The sequence below is a fragment of the Schistocerca nitens genome, chromosome 3, assembly GCF_023898315.1.
Source record: "Schistocerca nitens isolate TAMUIC-IGC-003100 chromosome 3, iqSchNite1.1, whole genome shotgun sequence".
NCBI classification, from domain to species: Eukaryota; Metazoa; Arthropoda; class Insecta; order Orthoptera; family Acrididae; genus Schistocerca; species Schistocerca nitens.
The window spans coordinates 634,961,995-634,988,872 of record NC_064616.1 but is presented as its reverse complement, the minus strand read 5'-3'; the positions used below and the strand labels follow the sequence as shown (position 1 = coordinate 634,988,872).

Below are 26,878 nucleotides of genomic sequence, written 5' to 3'. Positions count from 1 at the left end.
AAGACTAATGGTAATTCTCATCCAAGTGGTAGCGAGTTATAAAAACCAAGCTGAGAAACATCCGCAGTTTGGTGAGTTACAATGTATCTCTTATTTTTTAAAATCAAATTCCAATTTCAATGAAGCTATTCTTGCTATTAAAATAGTAACTAGTCTCACTGCACGAGATTTTGCTCTTACAATCATTATTCTTTGGTCTGATCATCCAGTATCATATTTTTCAACTTTTCTTTAATACTTTAATGAATACTATAGCCCTCCTTACATAGAGCAGATGATGAAGTATCTATTCCGCATTACATTACTGCTTCCTCCCATTCCTCCCTATTTTTATTTCTCCTGAAGTTACTTCACTTCTACAAAAATGTTAAATTTCAGATGTTCGTAGCTGCAGAGTGAAGCAAAAAAGGGGCAAACAGCTTCCTGATGCTTAGTAACTATAAATTCTTGTTCAGATAAGAAGCTTTAACACTACTGTGTTAACAAACATTTGATCCCTTAGTGAGTCATGTCACATCAGAAGTGCGACAACCTAAGCAGAGAATTGGAAAGCTTAAGAAAACAGTCTGACACACAATATTTATCAGCCACATAATATTCCATTTTTAAGTTGCATGGTGGCCTCCCTGGTAATCATTGGTTTATACTGTGATTAAATTCCTAAACTCCATAAGGTATTTTGCAGTAACTCAAAATTTAATTTCAGCAGCATGGTGGCCTCCCTGGTAACCATTGGTTTATACTGTGATTAAATTCCTAAACTCCATAAGGTATTTTGCAGTAACTCAAAATTTAATTTCAGCAGTGATGGACATGTCAACAAAATCCCCCCCCCCCCCCCCCCGATATACTGAGAGTAGCTCTTGCTGTCTGCAGATTCTTTTTTTCTTCATTTAATGGTAGCTCTATGGATGGAATGCTGGTGACCACCATGGGAATATTCTTCTCTCATCTTAGTTGATATGTTCAGACACTCTTGAAGATTCTGCACCCACAAAACTCTTCTCCATCCACAAACACTTCAATTACAAGTTGCTTGAAAGTTTACTTTTCACTTTAAAAATGTATATGAAACATGCTGTTTCTCTACGTGTGATAATACACAAATGAAAAAAAGTTTTGCTTTACCCCGGTTCCCAGAACTCCTGAAGACACACATTGACTGTGGATATTGTAGCACAGATACAGTCCCTTTGAGTGTTCAGAAATGTCACTAAACCCACCCAAAGATGTAAACAACAATGTGTGAGCAGTGCCTATTAAACGGAGGAGGTCCGACAGCCCATCAGTTCCAGTCATTCCAGCAGGAAGGAGGTGCATGCCTTATGGTGTTTGTAGTTCAAATATGCCTGGACAGTCAGTACCATGGTTCGATTGTGTCTGCATTGTTACTTTAGGCCAGGAAGGGCTTTCAACAAGGGAAGTATCCAGATGTTTTGGAGGGAACCAAAGCGATGTTGTTTGGACATGGAGGAGATACAGAGAGACAGGAACTGTCGATGACATGCCTCGTTCACACCGCCCAGGGGCTACTACTTGAGTGGATAACCACTACCTATGGATTATGAATCCGAGGAATCCTGACAGCACTGCCACGATATTGAATAATGCTTTTCGTGCAGCCACAGGACGTCGTGTTACGACTCAAACTGTGTGCAATAGGCTGCATGATGCGCAACTTCACTCCCAGCATCCACGGTTTTGAGGTCCAACAACATGCTAAATGGACCGCTCAGGATTGGCGCGAGTGTCGCATATACCTTCAACCAGACAATCATCAGAGACGTGTTTGGAGGCACCCCAGTCAGGCTGAACACCTTAGACACACTGAGCAGTGAGTGCAGCAAGGTGGAGGTTCCCTGCTGTTTTGGGGTGGCATTACGTGGAGCCAACGTATGCCACTGGTGGTCATGGAAGGTGCCGTAACAGCTGTACAATACATTAATGCCATCCTCTGACCGACAGTGCAAACATATCGGCAGCATATTGTCGAGGCATTGTTCTTCATGGACGACAATTCGCACCCCCATTGTGCACGTCTTGTGAAGGACTTCCTCCAGGATAATGATATCGCTCAACTAGTGGCCAGTGTGTTCTCCAGACATGAACCCTATCGAACATGCCTGGGATAGATTGAAAAAGGCTGTTTATGGACAATGTGACCCACCAACCACTCTGAGAGATCTGCACCAAATCGCCATTGAGGATTGGGACAATCTGTACCAACAGTGCCTTGATGAACTTGTGGATAGTATGCCACGACGAATACAGGCATGCATCAATGCAAGAGGATGTGCTTCTGGGCATTAGAGCTACCAGTGTACAGCAATCTGGACCACCACCTCTGAAGGTCTCACTGTGTGGTGGTACAACACGCTATGTGTGGTTTTAAAGAGCAATAAAAAGGGCAGTAATGATGTTTATGTTGATCTCTAATCCAATTTTCTGTATAGGTTCAGGAACTCTCAGAACTGATGTGATGCAAAACTTTTTTTTATGTGTGCAGTTAGTACTTTTCCACATTTATGAGCAGATTGCTTCATTATGGTGGAAAAATGAATTTTGGTGATTAAACAAGCACACTTTTGAGAGCACGAAAGGATTAATACTTAGCGTAGAGGTGACAGGAACACTAAATATACTAGGTTGCACTTCCAAATTAGGATAACAGCTCTTACGGTTTCAGATCAATGTACGTCAGTGTCCACAGCTCTAGGCTCTTGTTTTAAGCATGGGATGATAATATTTAACAGTATTAATGCTGACATGAAAAAAAGTCTTATGTGCATCTGGAAAGACAGGTCTTAGCTGTGGTAAGATATTCTGAGGGAAATCGGGAAATCAGTTGCTTCATAATTTACTGGAAATTATTCAGCTTTTCGTGGCAGCAGAATAGGAGGAATTTCAGTTTCTCCCAGTGTATAAAATGTTCAAACAACATTCAGGAAGCAGCCGGTTGGTATCTTGTGATTTTTAAAAAAATTTCATTCATCAAAAAAAAATTAAAAACCTGTAATCATAGACTGCTTAAAGTTTTTCAAATTAAATCATCGTCATCAGTTCAAAGATCTCTTGAGACATTATGTTATCGATCTGACAACACTTCACTCTGCGCACGGTTGGTTGATAGTGCAATGCCTGTCTGATTTGTCTTTCACTAGAACCATTCTGCTGAAAGGTTACTTCAAGGTGGGCTAACTCAACTGACAAACTTTTAGGGACTGAGATGACATGTGTCCTTATGAACCATGGTACGAAGTATCTCTTCACGCTCAGTGAGATGGTGACAACTATCAGCCTGAAGATACAAAACAGTGAGACTTGGCATCCCACAAATGGCAAGCCCCAGCATACCATCAAACTCCTTTTTGACCAACACATCACAAAGTCCTATTAACAAAGAAAACTCAGTCACAAATTTTTGCACAGTGGTAGGAGTGTGTGTCATGAACAACATACTAAAAATCCTAATTGGTGAGATGTGATAATTTGGGTGAGGGGCATTAAAAGATCAATTTTTTGTGTGTTTCTCGAATAACTTGAGAACAGACTTCTAGCAGAATTTTTTCCAAATTTTTTCCAGTACAAAATTAAACTACATTAAAGTTTCTACAAGAACGATCATATTTATTTTTTCTCTAGAATTAACAGTCTCTGTGTTGCAGGGGATGAGAAAGTTACAGATTATTAAAATAATTGTTCTACCAGTAAAAAGTTAATGTTTGTCTTTAAATGAAGTGGGTTAAAAACAAATATTAAATTCATGAACTTCTCTTCTCCACAAGTCTGCAAACAAAGATGAGCATGTGATTTCCTACTCTATCTACACCAATATATCACAACTGAAACAACTACAGGATGTTTCACAAAGTTATATGGACCCACCATAGCATGCCTTATGAATCACTGGTCACACAGTGTGCAGACATGCCTGGGAAGCGTGTGTAGATGGACAGTTGGTCAAATTTCAGTAGACATGGGAGTGGCAATCAGCCTAATAACCTTTGATATGTACACACTCTGCCGGAGTTGCAATAGTTGCTCCATCAGGGTGTGTCTTATAGTACACAGCGCATTCCTTTGCGGGGACGGGGCTGTTTTCCATCTCCTTGTGGAACGACAACTTACCTTTTTAATGGTCAATTCACCATGGGCACAAAATATCTTTGGATTTGACACTTTTCCTCTTTTTGGCCCCCTAGATGGTTGGTGAAGTGCATTTAGTGTCTCAATCTGTCTCTTTTCATCATTGGGACTCCTTACTGCAGTCTCACAGCCCATTGTTTGAGAAAACCTTGGGCTGGTGAGAAAATTTTGAGGCATGTTTCTTTTAAGCTGTCGCAGTACCAAAATCTGTTGCCCCTGCTCCATTCCCTTGCCATGCGTGACAAGGTAAAGGCTGAGTTACAGCATTGGCAGGATCAAGGCATCATTGCTCTTATTTTATTGAGTCAGTGGGCCACCAGTTTAGTGGTACTTCAGAAGCCCAATGGTGCCACATGCTCTTGTGGTGATTTTAAACAGATGGTCAAAGTGCGATGTGTCGCAAATTCGTATCCCATTCCTCGGCAGACAGAGTTGCTGGCAAAACTGCTGGGAGGGGGAGGGTGGGGAGCAGTATTTTCCTGCCACTGAAATGTGGGATGATTACTTGCAGTAGCCCCCGAACATGGTTTCTTGGACATCCCTCGTCAATAACACCCCCTTTGGGCTTTACCAGTTTAAAGCTTTCCTTTTGGGATCTCGTCTGCACCAAGAATTTACAAACAGTATTTGGAACAGCTGATTCAGAATATTCCCTACTGTGTCAAGTACCTTGATGACATCTGCGTCACAGGCCCTACTCGAGAGGAGAATTTAGGAAACCTTCTGTCAATTTTCCAAAACCTCCTGGAGAATGGCCTTCATTGTAAACTGGTAAAATGCAGCATTTTCTCCCTGAAGATGCATTTTTTGGGTCATGCGCTTCGTAAAGATGGTCTTGTCTCCAAGGATGACCACATCAAGGCCACTGTCAACATAAAAGCACCCAAAAACCTGAAAGACATTCAGTCTTTTTTTGGGTAAAATTTCATTCCTGAGGCTGTACACATCTGCCAGCCTCTTAACCAGCTTTGCCACAAGAGCATTAAGTTTGTCTGGTCTGCAGAATGTCAAAGGTCTTTTCAGTCTCTCAGGCAGTGCTTGTGGTGCTGCCTGCTTGGCTTGCTTTATGCTTGGTAAACCTTTCACCCTGGCCTGTGCCGCATCCCAGTACAGCACTCTAGTGCCGTCCTGTCCCATTTAAACATGGATGGCATTGAACAGCCCTTCACTTATGCGTCAAAGATGCTGCAAAGAGTAATGATTAGCAGGTGGAAAAGGTGGCACTAGCTATTATTTTCGGGGTTAAAAAGTTCCATGTCTTACCGTATAGCGCAAGTTTCCTCCTCATAATCAACCAAAAGCCACTTGTTTCCTTACTTGGCCCTCATTTCAAGTTGCACACCAGTTGCAGGAGTGGGCCCTCTTTCTCAGTATCTACTGTTATGACATTGGTTACTGCTCCACCATCCAGTATGCCAATGCTGATGTGCTTTTGTAATTACCGGTGGGGCGTGATCTGGAGTTCAATCGGCAGGAGACTCTTGTAATGGTGTTGAATGATGTCTTGCCGCAAACCTTGTTGGACTTCCTGCTGACGGCAGGCAAAGTCACAACTGCCATGGTCACTGACCCACTGTTCTGGAATATTGTTTCGAAAGTCCAGCAGGGTTGGCTGGAGCCCATCCCTTCGGGTGCAGATCAAGTGTAGTGTACATTCTTCCTCCTTTGTGATCAACTTAACATTGTCCAGGAGGGTTCTCATTCTTGCCACAGAGGAGCAATTCGGTCATGTGGCCATTCTCACAGAATTGTGTCCTCATAAACTCCAGTTGCCACACTATGACTCATATGAAGGCATCAGTGCAACGTCACATCTACTGGCTGGCGATTGAGCATGACATGGCGATCGAGCATGACATAGAACATCCAGTGTGTTCCTGCAAGGCTTCTGCACAGAACTAGGCAACCCCAAAGCACCAGTTCTTTGTACTTGGCCAATCCTGGAGCACCCTTGGGACAGTGTGCATGTCAACTACACTGGCCCCTTTTGGGCAGCATGTGGTTGTTGGTGGTCAGTGGCTACCGCTCTGTTTCATCTGTCTTCAGATTCGGAGGTGGAGAGTTTCATGTATACATTTAAGACCCAAAAGAAGTAGTCTGTGTCCGTCCCTTCCCGTGATGGGTGCGGTCTGGCAAAACATTTGAACAGGCACCATCCCCGGGTCTCCTGGATTTGCTTCACCATGAGTTGCATGCTATAGACTACCAAGGACTGCTGTTTCTTTTCCTCCTGGGTCTTCTATCTTGGCCAACTACTTCGGCCAGTGGCATGAGTGACTGCAGGATGTCATAGTGGGCCATGAAGCTCAACAGTAGTTTGTGGTGGATGTTGGCAGGGAGCAGCTGGCCCGCCAAGCACATCAGCTACACTCGCGCCCTCTTGGGACATCACTGCTACAATCTGCTAGACTGCCAGGCAGTAGTTTGGGTCACGATGTTGTTCCCGATGAGGGCTTCCATTTGCAGTGGGGTGCTGCCCTGTTGCAGTCCCCTCCACACACCTGCTGCCCTCGTATGGCCTGCAGCAGCAGCCCCCAGTAGAACCCCACCACCTGATCCTGTCACTGTGGAGCCCATAGATTTTGAGGTCCACCCCCCTCCCTCCTCCTCTGCCACCTCCCTCCCCCCACCCCATTTCATTTATGGAGGTGCCATCCTTTCCACTGTGACTGCCACTGCCGCAGAATCTGTGCCCTTCTAGCAGAGCCAGTGGTGCTGGTGTGATAGTGCGGAAACCTGGTGACATGTAGTATGAGCCGACTCGCTGGCAGAGGTGTTTACCTGCAGGAGGCACTAGGTCAGGCGGGTCAGTGCTTGCTCAAAGTTTGACCACCTACCATATTGTCATGTCTTGTGCCAAGTGCTGTCTGCACCATGCCCAAGGTGAGTTCTTCCCATGCTCAGCTCTATGTGGGTTCGGACTCTCTGCTTCCTGTAGATCAACTCTCATGGCGAGTTTGTTTCCCTCTCAAGGGGTGCACATACTAACGATACCTTCCTAAAAATTACCATAATCAGGCCGAGTAGATAAAAGGAATGATTAAAACATTGGTGGGCCTTGCTAAAATAATTCGTGAGCCACAGTACTTGGAGGAAAAGCTCGATCATTTATGAATTACTTTTGGATGAAATGGTTGCTGTGGCAAAAAATAAATTGGGCTCAATATCCTCAAAGATCTGAAGCTTCTAGTGGAAAAGAGCCAGCGAAAGGGAAAGTTTTCCTATAATTCGTTAAAACAGTCAGTCACATATTGTATCAGATTCCATGTTTAAACTGCCAAAAATGTGTGTGAATATTAGAAGATTGCAAAGGACTGACACTCGCTCCTAACTATAGCAGAAATATGCAAAATCGCTTTCACGTGCAGTGAAACGTACATAGGAAATATCAAAAGAAGCAGCTCACTTAAAGAAAATAGAAGTAATTGTCGTCTGGGAAACACAGATGAATCAGCAGTGGCAGATCAGGGACTGTGACCAGGGGACCACCAAATTGTTTCCACAACACTATAGTCGTATGAAGTTCCAATCATTACTATACTAGGGTGTACAGAGGGGCCGTAAAAATTCAAACTAAAAAAAATTTTTTTTAGTAAACTTGGAGTCAAAACATTAATCACAGTAACAGGCCTTGGCCCATGGCTGAATGCCCACATAACAGAAATTGTACCAACACCACCATTTCTGTAATCTTCTGAAAACTAATCTCTCTCTCTCTCTCTCTCTCTCTCTCACACACACACACACACACACACACACACACACACAGTGTCCAAACAGCACTTTTTCAATATACACGTAAAATTAGCTATAACAATATTTTAACACTTACGAAGGAGAACTGATGTTGCTTTCCTTCAAGCTTGTGTTTGGTTGCTTCTGAATAGTTAACTCTTGCCCTTCAAAAGTATTGAGGTACTGTATCTGCTGTGGGGATGGTACCGGCATAAGATTTGGCTCCTTAGATGGCACTGAAATAAGGCTTGAATCCTTAGGAGGTTGAGTTGGAATTTGCTGCTGCTTCTGCTGGGCAAGTGTTTGAAGTGTTCTGCAGAACATAGTGTCAACTGCAACATACAGACACGAGATGTCACTGAATGATTTAATTAGCACTAAATGTAAACAGTTATAAAGAACATTAACTGGCATACTCCTTAAATGTCCTTTTCATTATTTTTAGTGCCCCCCACCCCCACAAAAAAACAGCTTCAGAGGATCAGTGGCTGGCAAACTGGGCTCTCACCCTCAAGTTTTAAGAACAGTTTTCTATTCCTCTGTAAGAATTATCTCTCAATACATACAGCAAGAGGCTCCTACTAATTCCTATGCACTAGCAACACTAAGCTCAGATTCATCAGCCATACAATTTTCTGAACACTGCATGAATGTGCATTATCAACTGGAGCTTTTCACAGCAGTGGATATTCTCACATTAAATACATGTACTTCTGATAAGAAATATGTTAGCTGTTTTCCTTATTAATACTTTGAACTCAACAAAAATGCCTGTTTTTCGAAATGAGTAGAGAATGAAGAAGTTACTATAGGGGAAAAGAAAGGAAAATAAACACAATGTACAAGATAACGTAGGTGAAGTAACTATCAGAGCTACAAGCTGACAAGCACATGTGAAGCATAATCTTCTGTCAGTGGGAACCTAGATCATAGCAAAATCTTTATATAGAAGTTAGTTGATGGATTCCATACCAGGACAATAATTTACCACAGAGTACAGACTGATCCACCATTTAGGCAAAAATTCAATCTGCAGTGCATTCAGAAAGATGTAATAAATCTGAAGATAAAATCATCTAGGTCATTACGCCGCATCATGTTCCTCTTCAAATTTCTTTCTTTCAACTGACATTTCGACCCCTCTGCTAGGATGATCTTCAGGATGTTCTGGTGGTCCCAGTTAGGTGATTATGAAAAAGAAATTTAAAGTGGAACATAATGTGGCCTGCCAACCTAGAAGGTTTTACCTTCAGTGACAACAGCTGTGAAAGTCTGCAGACTTACATGTAATAGATATGTTTTCAAGACAGCTTCGGACATAATTAGAGAGTGTAAAGGCAACAGAATGTTATAATTTAATGTTTCATAAACCGACACAATCAGAGACATCTGTGATGTACCTGGTGAACACACATGATAAAGTGTACTTGCTACAAAAACCTACATGTTGGGAGCAGACAACCACTCAATATATAGGAACTGCTTAAGATATGCAGGAGGTTCACGAAAATTTTGAATCTGCACAATAGTTGGTAGTATAGAATAGTAAGATAGTAAAGAGTGTTTTGGTTCTCAATGGCATTCACTTCATGTGCCTGATAGGTTCTCAAAAGTGAAGTACTTGTGAACCTACATTGTCTAAGGCAAAAGGTAATACTGTCTAACACTGAAAATCGGTTGGGTGGTAGATAAAGCTCATATGAGCAAATTAGTTTTAGATAAAGATGGAATGAATAGTATGAACAAAAATGAATGTACGTAGAAATGCAAATTTCACACAAAAAATGTGCTCCATTCCTTTCACACGAGACTGTAAGCAGTGGATTTTACACTGAATATGTTTGCAGTGTGAGAACACTGACATAACAATTTGCCCTATACATATTAATTTCGCATTCATGGCCAGTTATGGGGATAAATTACGTTTACATTACATTTATAATGATTATTAGCCACACAGACACCAGGGAGTTACATCAACAATACAGCAATTGTAGCTCATTTAAAGAGCAGCACCTAGCTGCAAGTGCTGATTAGTGTGGTAAGAACAAGACCCGGTCTGAAGCTCATCATCAGCGGTTGACCAAACTTTTTCACTGTTACTGAATCATAAGAATGTGGTATGTTAATGCACAAGGAACTTCAACAAGAAGTAAACATCTGTAAAGCTCAATGAGTCAATGTGTGTTGCTCACAGTCAGAAATGTAATGTTCTTCACAACTTTCGAACAGTATGAATTTCTTGAACATTTATATGAGCTTTTCAATCCTCATCCAGTTCTTGGGATTGGAAACTGCCTATTACATGTGAATTTCTCAAGCACTGAGAAAGATCTGATCTGTTTCGAGAATGTTTTGTTTGAAAAGTAGTTAGAAAAGAAGAGTCCTGGACACCCGATGCCAAGACTGAGGGCGTAATTTTGGAAAATCCTTAGTCATGTCTAGATGTGTCAAAATTGTTGAAAGAAATGCATAACAGAATGCACTTTTAATGGTAAAAGGGAATAACTGAATAGAATAACATATGTTTTGTAAATAATTTTAGTTTACCTAGCTGTTAACATATTTAAAATTTACAGTGCCTATGATAACATGCAGAGTACAATATAGTTTGAAGAAACCGCTTTAATACACTCACAATTTACAGCATGTTGGAAATATTTACCATTAGCTGCGCAAAAGTTGGCCATCTGCAATTATAGTTCAAGATAAAAGACCTGTACAGCACTGGTGTGTATGAATGCAACAAGCCAATTTTCCCATTTGCATAAGGAACAGACATAATAGGAAATATTACTTCAAAAATTAGGCAAACCTGATCCTGTTACTATTCTGAAGCTGTTCCAAGAAGATATGTATACTTTTCTCCAAACAGAATACATAGCTATATCAACAGTTATACTGCAGAGTAAATAAATACAGAACATAGCATTTGTAGCTGAACAGTCAATGTCCACACATTTCATGTACAGGGTACCTGGTCCAACATGAGATTAGGTTGCTTATGGTGTCCCTGTGCAACAATGGATACAGCAACGACGAGGTGATGAAGAATCCAGCTAATGAGTGGGAACTGGACTTAGGCATAAAAAAACATAATTACAAATGTCCTTTACTTTTATTAGTAGTACATAAAACAGACGTATAAAATTGAGTGCATACATTCTACTGCTAATATCAACCCCGTACTCCTTGAGACACACACACCAATCCAGCTGTTTCACTATAATTGCTTAGACTAACTGCAGATTATAAACTCAGGCTGATTAAGTGTTCGTGAGCCTTCAGGCTCAAAATTTTTATAGATTCAAGTGTGGGTTCTTAGCAAGAACACAAAGATATCAGAAATGTTTGTCTGATATTTGAGGTGATGGTCATGAGAGGAAGTTAACACATTGGTGTACTGAGATGTTAGCTGGTTCAACTGACCAGTTGCTTACACTCACCACTCTGGCAACATTGCAGTGTATAAACATTCTTCTGATACAGTATGGGCAACTAGCTTTTGGTACTGACAGCTCAGTAGCATCATGTTTTTGCCTAACAGCTGCTGCATGCCAGCCAATGGAGGAGGGCGCTTGAGCAGGTAAAATGAACTACTTGCACTGTAAAATAGATGCTCACGTTTGTGAAACATAACAGTGAATTTCTTGTCTGTAATTGGTGCTGCCATTTTGCTTTGGTTAACTTGAAATATAGTTGGTAATTTATTTTGTTTTTGGATTTTTGGTATTTATTCACTTCTATTTCATTTGAAATGACATGCAGTGTGATGAGCAGTTAAATGAGTGAAGTGAAACAGAGGAAGAAAGTGTTCTACACAGCGAAGTCTACAAATCTGTGGGCTCAGTGAAGGAACATTTTGAGAAAGAGAAGGAAATGGGCAAACCATCATTTCCTGTTGCTCGGGTTATAAAGAGAGCTAGAATGGCCTGGAAAATAAGCAAAACCATTGTTGTAGATATAGAGAAAGGACAGAACAATACAGACTGCGATTAAACTGGCACAACAAACTTTCGGTCACCAGAAAAAAAGTGGCCGAGGAATAAGCAAGGGATAGCTTGGGATGATTTTCAGAAAGACATTATTTGTAATTATTCTGTTACAGAACCAATGATAACTATGTCAGAAACTATAGTAATGTGGAAGAAAGGATGGTTATACACTACCTGGACCAGAGTATCCGAACACCTCTATGTAATGCAGAATTGATCACTATATGTCAGTATAAAAGGAGGCAGAGAGTATCGTGTTGCCACTAGAGTAGCAGTAACAGCAGAATTGGTCAGTCAAGAGAGGTTAGTGACTTCGAATGTGGACTAGTCATTGGATGTCACCTGAGTAACAAATCCATCAGGAACATTTCACCCCTTGTAAAGCTGACCTAGTCAACTGCTGGTGACGTGACTGTCAAATTGAAATACAAAGGAAAAACCACTGCTAAATCAAGGCCATGCACACCAATGCACTGATGGAACAGGGGTCATTGAGGACTGGGGGGGGGGGGGGGGTCATAAAATATCAGGGGAAGGCATCACTTGTGAGTTCTGAAGTGCTACCAGCAATGCAGCTAGCACAATGACTGAGCACTGAGAGTTAAAAATAATGGGATACAGTTGTAGAGTAGCTCCTCACAAGCCATACATCTCTGTAGTCAATGCTAAGTGATTCTTCAAGTGGTGTAAAGTGGGATGCCACTGGACAGTGGGCGATGGGAAATGAGTGATTTGGAGTGATGACTCACACTATACCCTCTGGTTACCTGGTAGAAGGGTTTGGGTTTGGCAAATAACTGGAGAGTGTTACCTGCCATCGTATGTAGTGTAATCAGTGATGTATGGCTGTGGCGGTGTTACAGTTTGGGGGCATTTTCATGGTTAGGATGTGGTCTCCTAAATGCACTTGAGTAAATGCTAGATGTGGAAGGATATGGACAGATTTTACAGCATTGCATATCGTGTATCATACAGGAACACTATGGAGACGATGACTGTATCAGCAGACAATGCACCCTGTCATAAAGCAACATCTGTAAAGTAATGGTTTGTGGACAATAACACTTCTGAAATATGCTGGCCTACCTAGAATCGTTACCTCAACCCACAGGAACTTCTTTTGGGCGAGTTAGAAAGTCAGCTGTAGAGATGGGCAAAGTCGTTCATCCTTGGGAACTAGTTCACTGGTGATAACTCTTTTTTGGGAACCGTTCATTTTTACTTGTTCACCGTTCACTGTGCTTGGTATATGGTTCTCATGAAAAATTGAAAATTAGTAGCATGGGTGACTGATGATGGAAGGCGCCAAGAGGGGGTACTTGCCTCCCCCCTGGAGTACAGAGTTTTTATTCATAACAGAATTCTCACACACTTGTAATTTTCATGATTCTGCAAAAATCTCATTTAGCCAACTGCAGCGTTATGTGGCTAATCACAGTGAAATAATATAAGGTGGTGCACGAAAAACCGGCCCCGAGTACAGACTGCTCACCAATTATGCACAATTTGTTGACTGCTAAAAGCAGAATAGATAAACATGTAATAATTAGGCAGTGAAGCAATAACATATAAGCTAATGCAAACAACTTAGAAACAACAGATGACGATTGGTAAGTGAGAATGAGCAGTCTAGTACTCAGGGCCGATTTTTCGTGCTCCACCCTGTACCACTGAAATAATATTATAAGAGTTATCATATTCTCTTCACAAAATGTGACACCATACACTGGATTATGAAGCGCGGGCTTCATTCGGATGTTAGTCGGTCTGCCTTCCGTAACAATAAACATACTCTTTTATCTTGGATTAAAAAAAAAAGACAGAAAATGGCCACTCATGTATGCCGTGCTGACGTCCTTTGCATGTGTAATAACAAAAAATCTTGCCTTTTCACAGGTATTTCTTCTGCTGCTTATCAAAATAGTGAAGTAAGCTGATATGCTGTTCTGTTACATAAAAAGACGTATGCATTACATGCCACGTAATTTTTACGTAATTATAAAATACATTTTAATTACCGGTCATGGACGCTGAATAGAATACGAAAAGAAGCAGAAGTTCAGAGTTCAAAAAAGGTTTGAAACATATCTAGAATTGGCGTGCAAAGCAAACGAAATGAACAACAACAATTCAATATTGAACTAACTATGAGCAGTCGGCAGTGGAACTGTGACGAGTGGCCGGCCGAGCCAGACGGGAACAGGACCAAGGCTGGAACGAGACCGGCCGATGTGCCGTTGCTGGAACGAGACCAGCCGATGTGCCATTGCGGGAACGAGACCGACCGTTTCCCATTCCTGGGAACTATAAGTAGAAAGCCGCGACCAAAGTGAACTATGAAAGACCGTTCCTTAGAATTCATTCCTCGCTTGTTCCATTCATCTTGGTGAACCACTCCTTTGGACCCGCTGCCGTGCGGGATTAGCCGAGCGGTCTAAGGCGCTGCAGTCATGGACTGTGCGGCTGGTCCCGGCAGAGGTTCGAGTCCTCCCTCGGGCATGGGTGTGTGTGTTTGTCCTTAGTATAATTTAGGTTAAGTAGTGTGTAAGCTTAGGGACTGATGACCTTAACAGTTAAGTCCCATAAGATTTCACACACATTTGAACATTTTTTTGGACCCGTTAGTTCGCGAACAACCCATCTCTAGTCGGCTGCCCTCTAGACTGCAGTGCCCAACATCAGTACCTTCTCTGGTTTCAGTTTTTGAAGAAGAATCGGCTGTCATTCCAACACAGACATTCAGCCACCTCATTGGAAGTGTCCCCTGCAGAGTTTACACCGTCATAAAGGTGAAGGGTAGACACATCCAATATTAATGTTCACTAATAGATATCCAGATACTTCTGTCTTATAAACACTAAGGTCTTTACAATAGGACACCAATTCAGTTTGAGAGAGATTTGGGAAGACATTATGCTTGCCCATGTTTAAGGGTCTATCACAGCATCTGCCTAACACGACTGTCATGTCTCAACCACAGGGCTAAATAACATAGTTTGGTTATGTCAAAATAAGAGAAAAAGTTAACAACACAAAGAGAAGAGCTTGGCATTAATGTGTCATTTTCCACACACACTAAGAATCTAGGCTTTGAAGGACAACAGATTGAGAACATGTAAGTTTCCTATTGTTTTGTTGCATCATGCAGATTCTAAGGTAAATCACTTAATATATAGCTCTCAAGGAATTGCACTGACTATTCACTTACTTTGGTCAAAAATATATTATAGTATAGCATTTGAAAACATTATCACCATGGGAAATAAACAATACTTGATCTACAAGCACACTTTTTAAATTACAGATGTTATGCGTGTAAACATCTTTAAAAACAAGATATACAAACCAGGTTGCTGCTGTCCTGTAAAATCAGTGCCTTCTTTTCGAACTGCTGTCGGTGACAGATGAGTGGACAGTGGTGTCCCAGGATTGCTCGGATTAAGTGGACGACTTGGACCTGGCGAATCAAGAGGAGTGTTGTGAAGACCTGTTGGACTAGGTCCTGCTCCAGGAAGACGAGCTGATCCAGTACTGAACTGCTGCCGACTGTTCGAATCAGAAGGAGAGTTTATACCTGATGAGGCACGTGGCGATGGCAAAGACAAGTTTGATGTAGGGTTATTTGGCGAACCGGGGGTTGGAGAAGACAGGGCTGTTGGGACACTTGCAGACCTAGTCGTCGGATGATATGGTGGAGGTGGCCCCTGAGACCTCAACAGCGCAGGGCCCGAAGCTGCCCTAGCTGCACCTCCTGGGCTACCAACACCTGTCATCACAGGCTTCTTCTTTCTCTCTTCATAAAACTGCTGCTGCAATTTATGCCATTCCAATTGTGCAGCGGCAGATGTCGGTGTAACGTGATTTGTAGCACCCATGTTCTTCTGTGGCATAAGCACCAAGTTTTGCATTGCTACACTGTCTGCTGGCTGTCCTAACATGGATCCATCTGGCATTAGAGATTGATGCTCCCCAGGGAACAGCATTTCGTGCATCTTACGCAAGGTAGCTAGCTGCTCCTCCCTATGCTGCCTTTGCTGTGGGGTCAAATTTTCATCAGGAACTTTAACACCTGAAAAATTAAATACAAATACCATTACTATATATATGTATATATATATATAGCTTTGCTACAAGGAGCACAAACAGGCAAACAAAATCAGTCCAAGCAAGTTGCAATAAAGAGCACAGATGTTGTTTGGTATGTTACACCACCTCATTTTCATTGAAGTGCTGATCATCAGAATATCTACTGTGTTGTTGAAATTTTCTTCACATTAACTACATTGTTCAACTATGAACCTCTAACTTGAATATTATCTGTCAACATTAAGTTCATTGCTAAAGCCACCATCTACATCATTAACTACATATAGTCACTCACTGTGAAGAATATCGAAAATACGGAATCAAAATATAACCTGACACTGTTTTAATAAGAATGACACAACACACAAGCGAGGACTTCTGCACTGTGTAACAACAGTTACAGAAACGTACACGACACATGACAATGAAACACAAAAAAAAAATTTTTATTCTTCATTGAGGTTCAATCATTTGTGATTTTTTTTTTTCTTTTTGGTTCCTTAACTCACATAAATAAAATTATTTTGACAGTTTTCAAAGCTATTTGTTTGAAGGTAATAGGCCTATTCAATTTTCCATAACCCTAGTCTCTTGGTATATTACAAGAGTATAGTTCTAACAGTTAACAGTGGGACTACAAAGAGTAAACATCAGCAAACGACTTACCAACTAGCACTGAGAAATGGGCATCATGTCAGAAGCACCAACATTAGTAAGACAGAATGAATTAGCTAAAGGAATTTTTGCAGTAAAAGGGAATGTCTTAAAATGCAGCCCCTCACCCTAGTCTCCGAACAATGCTTTTCAAAAAATAATTTAAATGCAAAATTTTCTTATGCTCATAGAAGAGACATTTCAATACTCTGTTCTGATGCTGCCATATAATACTTTTTTACCTGTCTGATGTAAATTACTCAATCCACTACAACCAATAGCAAATGTAGTCACAGCTCCTAAAACCAAGGCAGGAGCGTATGTTATAATCCATCACAACTTCATCTGGTACTCGCCACTCAATTTCTTCAACATTCTTTTGGCTACTATAAGTCTGAAGTTTACTGATTGCCCCCCTTGATTATGAACAGCAATATAGGCGAATCAACTGTTTTCAAATCTTCAAATCAAAAAAGCCTAACAATTATCTCTAGGCAGTTTAGCAATAGGAAAATTGTCAGTGTGCTGCAACATTTAAGAGGACTGTCCTCCAGTTTCTGTACCTTTTTGCCAAGCACAATACTTAAGTCCCTAATACATCTTTTTCACCTTGTGATGCACTTTAGCTAATGCTATATATTCTCCAGTTTTGTCATTACTCTGAAGGACACAATTAGCATGTCTTATGCCCATTTTACATGAGCAACTTTATAGTCAAAAATCAACTACTCGAACTGCATGCACCTTTCGTACCTGTGTGTCAATTGGCAGCCAACCATATATCGTGTGTGTCTATGGTGTCAATGATCTATAGAATGTGCAAAGTGTGGAGTTCTAAATTTTCTAGTATGCTGCTCACTGCACATGCACAGAAACAGGGCAGTGTGGTGTTGTCTGCTAACACTGGAAGTGAATCTATTGTGGTTGAGATCACTTGTATCATAGAAACAGATTTTGTGCTCTCATGTTTTCTTAATTTTTATTGTGCTGTTTTCTTTGTTTTCATGACACACTGAAAATGTTGTATGAGGTCCTCCTACTTTTCCTACATGAGATGAAATGTCTGAAAGCAAAATGGTGTTTACATGTTACAGAGAAAAGCCTACACTATACATCAATAGATAAAAATGTTTTAATGAAAATTATTTTGACAGTGGAACAGTCAGAATTATTTGACAAGAAAAATTATTTTTTATGTTATTTTACACTTAGCAAGAATTAAGATACAAAGGATAAGGTGAAATGGCACTACTTACAGTGTTCTAGATATTGTTTTATATGTTTACAAGTAAGTATTTTCTCGAGAAAACAAATAAGTATCTTTTGAAATGTTTGGACGACATTTTTCCTATTCTTCCAGTTCTCTGGAGCATACAGAATTTCGCCCACAACCTCTGACAGGAACATTCACAATGAATTTTCCTTTGCTCATTAATAAAGTTTATCATCATTGCTTGTTCCGACATTTTGTTACTATATTTCTATTTCTTTATAAACAATAGTCCCTCAAAAATTCACTGCAGCTGTACAGGTGCCAAACTGCACAGCAGTCAAGTCTCACAACATACACAACTTTGTCACTGACGTGTAAACAAAATGAGCACTTGAGACAGACGAAACTTGCTACAGGAATGAAACACCAGTGCCACTGCAGTAGACTCACTTGCCTCGAGTAGTCAGTTGGTACAAGAAAGTAAATTGTGCAAAAGGGGCTATTTTTAGCACACAAATTTAGTGTATATATGACATACTGAAAGACTGATGCTAACAGGATATCATGTCGTGTGATATTTGCATTGTCACTGATCCGTAGATTCTCCAACATCTATAAATAACCATCTTCATCACAGTCACCAACATTATCTTCATCTTCAGTAGTCATGTCTGCCTCTTCCTCTGACACCATTGAATGACTGTGTCAGCGAATTCTTAAATGCTTTCATAAAACTGCTTCTGCTACCAGTTACTGCAGCAGTAACTCTTTTCGCATTTGAACTGAGTTCTCTACAAATTTCATCCAGCATAGTGGCTATACAATTGTAGCTATTAGATACAGAAAGTCTCCAACATGCTACCATTTTTGATTGTCTGTTAAGTTTTATTTCTGAAACTTAATCCTGGTGAAAGTAATTTTTCTTTTTCTCATAAGTGTATTTGATTAATTACATTTATAACACAATCATAAATGTTTAAACTGTTCAATACTTCAACAAAATCTGAGTTTTAAACAGAACTGAGCACGATAATGGACAGATGAGAAACTTAACAAGATCACTCTCAAGTTTATCTTCTAAAAGATTCTTACACAATACACCATTATCTGTGGCTGTGACAGTTTAAGTTTTCTTTGTCTTAGTTTAACTTGCTAAGTGTAAGCATGATATTCAAAAATGGCTCTGAGCACTATGGGACTCAACTGCTGTGGTTATCAGTCCCCTAGAACTTAGAACTACTTAAACCTAACTAACCTAAGGACATCACACACATCCATGCCCGAGGCAGGATTCGAACCTGCGACCGTAGCAGTCGCACGGTTCCGGACTGCGCGCCTAGAACCGCGAGACCACTGCGGCCGGCAGCATGATATTCTTCAACAGCTTGCTCCCCATGTTTTTATTTTATATGACTCAAAAATTTCGGGGTAGAATTAACATTTGCATTAACTTCAACAACCTTAGGCGAGCAACTCACATACACGGCCACAATACATTTTTCCTTCAAACATATAGCGTGAAGTCTGAAAAAAACATACTGTCAGGTAGGGCCTATGATGATGGTGTATCTTTTTTGGGTGCCTTCATTTCAGCCACTTGATGTTAGCATTTTAGGAGATAGATTTAAAATCTGTTGATGTCCACTATTACAAATGATAGAATCCTTACTTTGTCCACACTTTTTTTAGTGCTATGAACATGAGACAACTACAGAATTATATCAAGACCAACATCCAATAGTGTTAGGAATATTTGTAGAACTGAGGAAGGTATTGCAGATTAGTGCCCTTCAGCTGCATTTTTATCTTCGTCTTGTAGCCTAACTGCTAAAGTCATTTGGCTAAGAAGCATTTTTATGTTACATTTGTTACACTATAAAGTTGTCATGAATACAAAGGTTGGTTTGAACTGCGTAATGCTTTGCTGGACCTGGTCCTATTGGAGGGTAAAGCCCATGCCTTCCCATGATCTTTAAACTGACTTATCCAGCCAGTACAGAATAATATGGACTCAAAATCACTAGGTAGTTTTATAATTAACAAATCACTGCTAGATGTGAAAGGGGCAATAAATGAAACACAAAATCCTACAATCAGAGGTGCATTGAACCCCAGATCTTTAGATTTAATGAATGGTACTTGCCTACTGAGATACTGAGTTACACTCCTGTTCAAAGCATTAACAAATTCTTTTTCAAACAGGAACCACACTGAGACACAGGAACAAACACTGATTATATTTAAGAGAGCACTGATCAAGAAATACACAAGCTGTGGTGGTATTGTATGCTACTTGTTAGTAGAGTGACAAATAATAAACGGCAAATAATTATTTGTATTTGCGGAGACAATAAGTCCTTTATCAATGAATGATTTATTCGTGTGTGTGTGTGTGTGTGTGTGTGTGTGTTTGAGGTTTACGGGCGCTAAACAGCGGGGTCATCAGCGCCCAAATTTATTCGTGAATAAAACTTTTGAATTATCAATTTATTTGAATAATTTTCTACATTGTAAGTCATTTGAATAATTTGCATTATTGGTCATGTGTCCATAAAATAATTAAAATCTCATAAACAATAGTTATCTGTCTCACTAAGCATTCAGGATGCTATAGAAAGTCTGAAAGAAGCCTGAGAGAAACTGTATATAATACCTTCGGTATTGTTAACATTTAAAACCTAATTTCCCAGCCTCTTTGAATTTTGAACATTACTAGGTTTACAGATGAAGTCACTCTAAAAACGAATACATAAGGCATGGCGGGGTAAATAACGAAATTATGCAGCTTCTAATATTCAAATGCAGGAGAAATTAAAGGAGGGAGGAGGATTGTTTTTGAAATCTTGTTGATCTTCATGCCATTAGTGTTTTAAAGCATATTGTATTAACGTAATTTCAAAAATATCAAATGCCCTATGAAATTCAAAAATATAAGTATCCACAGCTCAGTATTTTCAGTTGCTGATGATTCTGCCTGGTACGAATTCAATGTCACATTTCTAAGTATCAGAAAGGTACAAACCATTTTCAGAGGGTTGGGAAGAGGTTGGAAAGGATGAGCATTGCTGTCAACTAGTGACTGCTAGTGGTGATTAAACTTTTGGAGAAGTGATTAAACCATGTGAAGACACCAATGTTTGAGCATTATAATGATTACATACATGATGAACATCAATGAAGAGACAATAAGACAAATTTAACATGAAAACTTGAACATGGCTAAAGTATGATAGTAAAAATGGTCAAATGGTCATTCCATAATAAAAAGAGACAGCTGGAGAAACTTATGCTCTGACATAATGAAATAACTAATAAAAGAGTCATACTTATTGCAAAATGAGATGATATAATGAAACATGGATTCTACAGTGTGATCCAAAACAAACACACACACACACACACAAAATTGCTCTGAAAGAGCCTCACACTGCCAAAATGAAACTCATGGCAATCCTAATCATTTGACATCTGCAGTGAATCATCTTACATAATGTTGTAAAATGTATCAATGACAACATACAAAACTTATCTAACAGGCTGCACAAGTTTATCTAAAACTGGTTGCAAAGAAGTTACTCAACAACATGACTAGTCAGCTACAGGTTTTGAAGGCCAACTGAATTCAGTATAGTTGGGATATCGCACAGTAAATTTCAGCAACCATAAACTGTTATATTGAAAGTTCTCGTTTTTGCTGCAGAACTAAAATACAATTATAAGCAATTTGAATCTTATCTTGTCATTTTTGCATAACAATCACATTAACTAGGACATATAACAAAAAACTTTTGGAAAAGGAAGTAAAAAATTAACTATAAAAATAATAAACAAGTCCAATATATTCATACCAGCCATTATAAATAGCAAAGCTGCTACTGAAGTACAGGTGCACTACAGAAATGTCATATAGGGGTGCATGATCCCATTATCACTAAATATTATTGCCAATCTACTAAAAACATATGGATAGACAACTTAAGATTTCAGGACAAAGATAATGCTAATTAAAAGGTTCTTACTTTTTTGAACATCATTTTCACCAGCATAAAAGATATTTAAAACTAAGGAAATGCATACATAACTGATTTAAAACTAATACTGTTATGGCAACATCTCTGACCTCAACATATTTTTAAATTATCATTCCAGTTTGTCAGTTCATAGCACATGTTTAAACAATAGTGACATCTATTTACCATCTACTCGTCATTTACAAAAGATTGCAATTTTCCAAGTGTTTCAATTCCAGTTTAAGACAGTCAAACTTTATTGTGTTCAATAAGGAAACACTACCTGAGCTCTATTCAATTGTTGATTTCAGTCAACACACATTTCATGGAAAAAAGATCTTCCATGCACACAGTTTTTTCAATCTGGTTTTGCTTTACTGAATACAGAATTGTGTGAAAAACTTGCACATTTCATTACATTTTTAAGTTTTCAACTAATGGTCGAGGTAATACTGGCACAAGCTGCAGTGCATGCAATGTGGCACAGTGATAATCATCACTGTCTGGTGTGAGGATTGCCAGTTCAAACCCAACCACCAGCAACTGTGTTATTTAGTATTTATCATGTCTGGAAGGTTTTTAAAATATCTCACATTTGTAAATTCTGGGGTATTCAATGTTTATATAAGCACATGCTTTCTCTGTGCAGGAGTCCAGTTCTGTTCTGGCTGTATGCTGGTGTTTGTAATAAATGTTCTTTCAGATCTGGACTTCAGAGTCGTTACAATGTGACATTGGTTAGTGGGGATGCCAGCTACTTCAAAACTTTTACAACACTATCGTTCCAACTACGCAATGTGAAAGACATACACTATGTGATCAAAAGTATCTGGACACCTGGCTGTAAATGACTTACAAGTTCATGGTGCCCTCCACCAGTAATGCTGGAATTCAGTGTGGTGTTGGCCCAACCTTAGCCCTGATGACAGCTTCCACTCTCGCAGGCATATGTTAATCAGGTGCTGGAAGGTTTCTTGGTGAATGGCAGCCCATTCTTAAGGGAGTGCTGCACTGAGGAGAGGTATCGATGTCGGTCAGTGAAGCCTGGCACGAAGTCGGTGTTCCAGAACATCCCAAAGGTGTTCTATAGGTTTCGGGTCAGGACTCTGTGTAGGCCAGTCCATTAGAGGGATGTTAGTGTCGTGTAACCACTCCACCACAGGCCGTGCATTATGAACAGCTGATCAATCGTGTTGAAAGATGCAATCGCCATCCCTGAATTGCTCTTCAACGGTGGGAAGCAAAAAGGTGCTTAAAACATCAATGTAGGCCTGTGATGTGATAGTGCCATGCTAAACAACAAGGGGTGCAAGCCTGCTCCATGAAAAACACGACCACACCATTACACCACTGCCTCGGAATTTTACCGTTGGCACTGGCAGATGACATTCACAGGCATTCGCCATACCCACACCCTGCCATCAGATCGCCACATTGTGTACCGTGATTCGTCACTCCACACAACGTTTTCCCACTGTTCAATCGTCCAATGTTTTCGCTCCTTACACCAAGCGAGGCGTCGTTTGGCATTTACCGGAGTGATGTTTGACTTATGACCAGCCGCTCAACCAAGAAACCCAAGTTTTCTCACCTCCCGCCCAACTGTCATAGTACTTGCAGTGGATCCTGATGCAGTTTGGAATTCCTGTGTAATGGTCTGGATAGATATCTGAGAATTACACATTATGACCCCCTTCAACTGTCAGCAGTCTCCTGTCAGTCAGCAGACGAGGTCAGTCTGTACGTTTTTGTGCTGTACATGTCCCTTCATGTTTCCACTTAACTATCACATGGGAAACAGTAGACCTAGGGGTATTTAGGAGTGTCTAAATCTCACATATAGACGTGTGACCCAACTGACACCCAATCACCTGACCACGTTCGAAGTCTGTGAGTACAGCGGAGCACCCCATTCTGCTCTCTCACAAATGTCTAATGACTACTGAGGTCACTGATATTGAGTAACTGGCAGTAGGTGGCAGCACAATGAACGTAATATGAAAAATGTATGTTTCTTGGGGTGTTCAGATACTTTTGATCACATAGTGTAGCTTACACATACAGAAACTGGAATACAAGCAGTACATTGTTCCCACAGTCTGTATATTCAGAAGACCAATGGATTTCAAGCCAGCAGTAAATCAAGTGCACACAAGCATCCATCATCAGTGTTCTCCTGAGATGCTGTGCTGAAAGGATTCAACTGAGACACCAAATACAACAGGTGGGAGGACATGACGTGTTTAACAAATGTGTAACTCAATAGCACAGCACAGCAGTGGTTTGAGCACAATGAAGAGAAGCTTAATAGCTGAAACTGAGCCCAAGCTGAGCTGAAGAGAACGTTTGGCGACAATCAGCAACACGTACACTTGGCACAAGAACTACTGAAGAGCACTTCATGGGAAAATAAATGTAGAATGTTTTGGCCCTATGGCAAACTGTGAAACCAAATATGACAGAAACTGGCAAAGTTTAACCATTAATGAAAGGAAATGCAGAGGACACGTACCAAGTTCTCCTGGTAAATTATTTCACAACTGAGGAATTCATTAAGTGGTGGCAGTGCATCAAGGAAATGAAACAGAAAAGAATTGGACAAAAGAAGTATGACTGGGTCTGTAGGTGGTCTCTATGGTAGTTGTGCAAGATCACTATGACCTCACCCCCCTCACACACCGAGTAGTGAGAAACGAAATACAGCATTTTATGGCAACCAGACCTACCGAATCGAGTAAGAAAGAGATAGCAGCCATTAATGTCAACCTGACCCACTAAGTGAATGTTGAAGAAGTGGTGTATAGATCCTTAGCACCAACCTCTGCCACCAGCCAGGAAGAATGAACGCAGCCAACTCAGACTTATGCTGCAACCATTCAATGACAACCCAGCACCCGACCACAGCAGGTAAAACTACCTCCAATGCCAAGTTAACATCCTGTAGAAGAACAGACATTTGGAGGACAGAGGACAACACACTGGTATGTTTCCACTGTGGACATACACACACTACTGCATAGAAAGAAGGCAAATTTTTGACGATTGCCATGCTGTCAGATGTCAACCGTCATAACAATTCTATTCATGACAGTCAACTGCAGATTATTATACACGATCTGTGGGATGAAACTCATTGACGTACCCTGGATGAGGTCACTCTCCGACTGTAGCTGTTCAGTATCATCGTAAAGATGTACCACCCAATTACTTAGCTGCCACCTTCAGAAGACTAACCGTTACAACCATCTATGGAGGTAAGGCTGCCACAGGTGCAACTCCTTCATGTACGACTGTCACCAAGATTTGAGGAAATCTCACTGATGTCACCATGTAAGGCAACACTGTCTGGGCCGTAATTGACCCAGAGGCTTCCCAGTCTGATATGTTAGATGCTCATCATAGCTAGCTGAAGAAGACAATGTTCTTTGATATGACACCACTTGCGCAAAGTGTCACAAGCGGGAAATACATTCAGCTGAAAGGAACATGTATTGTACAAATAACTATCAATGACAGAACACAACCCTTAAAATTTGGTGTTTTAGCAGAATGTAGTCATAATGTTATTAACGGATGGAACTTCTGGCAATCATCATACACTGTCATAAACTGTGGAAGATCAGAGCTCCACACTGACGAAGCTATTCCAACAAGCACACATGACAAATAATTGCTGGTGGTCACGTTTGAACTGGTGACCCACAGCATGTCAGGAAATGAACCACTTAATTCCGTTTTGCTCACAATCCTGATCCATTAATTTTGCATTGCACTGTAATTGTTTTGACTTCTACCAGCCACAGTCTGTTTTGTTTTACTTTAATACCTTTTGACATGTTATGAGCGTGCACTGCTCATCATCAGGTATTTTATTGCACGCACGTGACTGCATGCATGCTTATCATCAGGTATTTTATTGCACGCATGTGAAAACTGAAATAATCTATAGCTAACTTGTGTTTTCAAATGCATCCAATTAAATGCCTGATGATGATGCTCAAAAATTATTGCAATTTATTAAATTAAAACAAAATAAATAATGTTACAGACAGCAATAGAAAAAAAACTTTTATTCACAAGTCACAGCATTTAAAATTAGCCATTATGGCTACTGCTAATTTTCGTTATATTTAAGAACTCCTTCACAGAAATATGAAGCCTCAAACAATAAATAGAATTTTCATGAAATTATAATTGGTGTCTCCTCACAAGATTGTAGAATTCATTGATTTCATTATAGTTGTAATCATAACTGCTAACAATTCAGAATCTCATTCACTGAGGTGATAAACAAGCTAGAGACCAGTTTAAAAATGGAAATAAAGCAGATGTCTGCATACTACTTTAGATTTTATCCCACATCTCAGCTATTTGTACACATCCTCTCTGTAAGTTAATAAAAGGAAATATAATGAAAATGAACTGCAGTCTTTTAAAAATTTCTTTAATTAAAATTTGGTCTCACAACTGTTATGTTCAACACAACAGCATTATATGTAGTTCCTTCAGGATTGGCTTATTTACTTGGATGCACTTGTGGACTTACACGCAGCACTTCATGCTTCTGAGCAAGTTGTATTTTCCAGAGTGAATACATGCACTCTGTTTCATGACACAAATTTGTCTACTGCTAACATGCAGGACCAGAGGAAAAATGGTCAGCTTTTTTCCATTCCTGATGCTGCAATAATGGGTCAATCACAAAACATTTCATCTAATGAGTACCTTAATATGACCACGAATTGTTCAATAAAATAAAGAGTGTACAATTTACTCTTACACTGTTCTTCAAAATAAGAGCCTGCTATTAGGATACAAGTTGCAATATAAAGAAATATATGTTGCATCAATATCTCAATGACGTGAAGACATATCAGGAAAGACACAAGGTTAAGATTCCAAGTTAAACTGTAGGTCTCCTTTTCTCAGTTAGGGCCACCCAAGTCACTGGAGTAGCATCTAATTGAAAGACTTGCACCACACCATCGAGTTACATGAAAATTCTTTTTTTTTATGCCAATAAACGTGATTATGGGCTA

At 40.1% G+C, this 26,878-nt stretch overlaps 1 protein-coding gene across 1 annotated transcript in view; it reads right to left on the bottom strand.

Annotated features, from left to right (window-relative positions):
- The window catches only part of LOC126248588 (protein BCL9 homolog), a 92,105-nt gene that overhangs the window by 3,632 nt on the left and 61,595 nt on the right, over positions 1–26,878 (bottom strand). Inside the window, exons 7-8 of the mRNA XM_049949700.1 lie at positions 15,223–15,945; positions 7,979–8,213 (exon numbers count right to left, since the gene is read on the bottom strand). Coding sequence (XP_049805657.1) covers positions 7,979–8,213; positions 15,223–15,945 — 958 coding nt within the window. The remainder of the gene's footprint in view (positions 1–7,978; positions 8,214–15,222; positions 15,946–26,878) is intronic.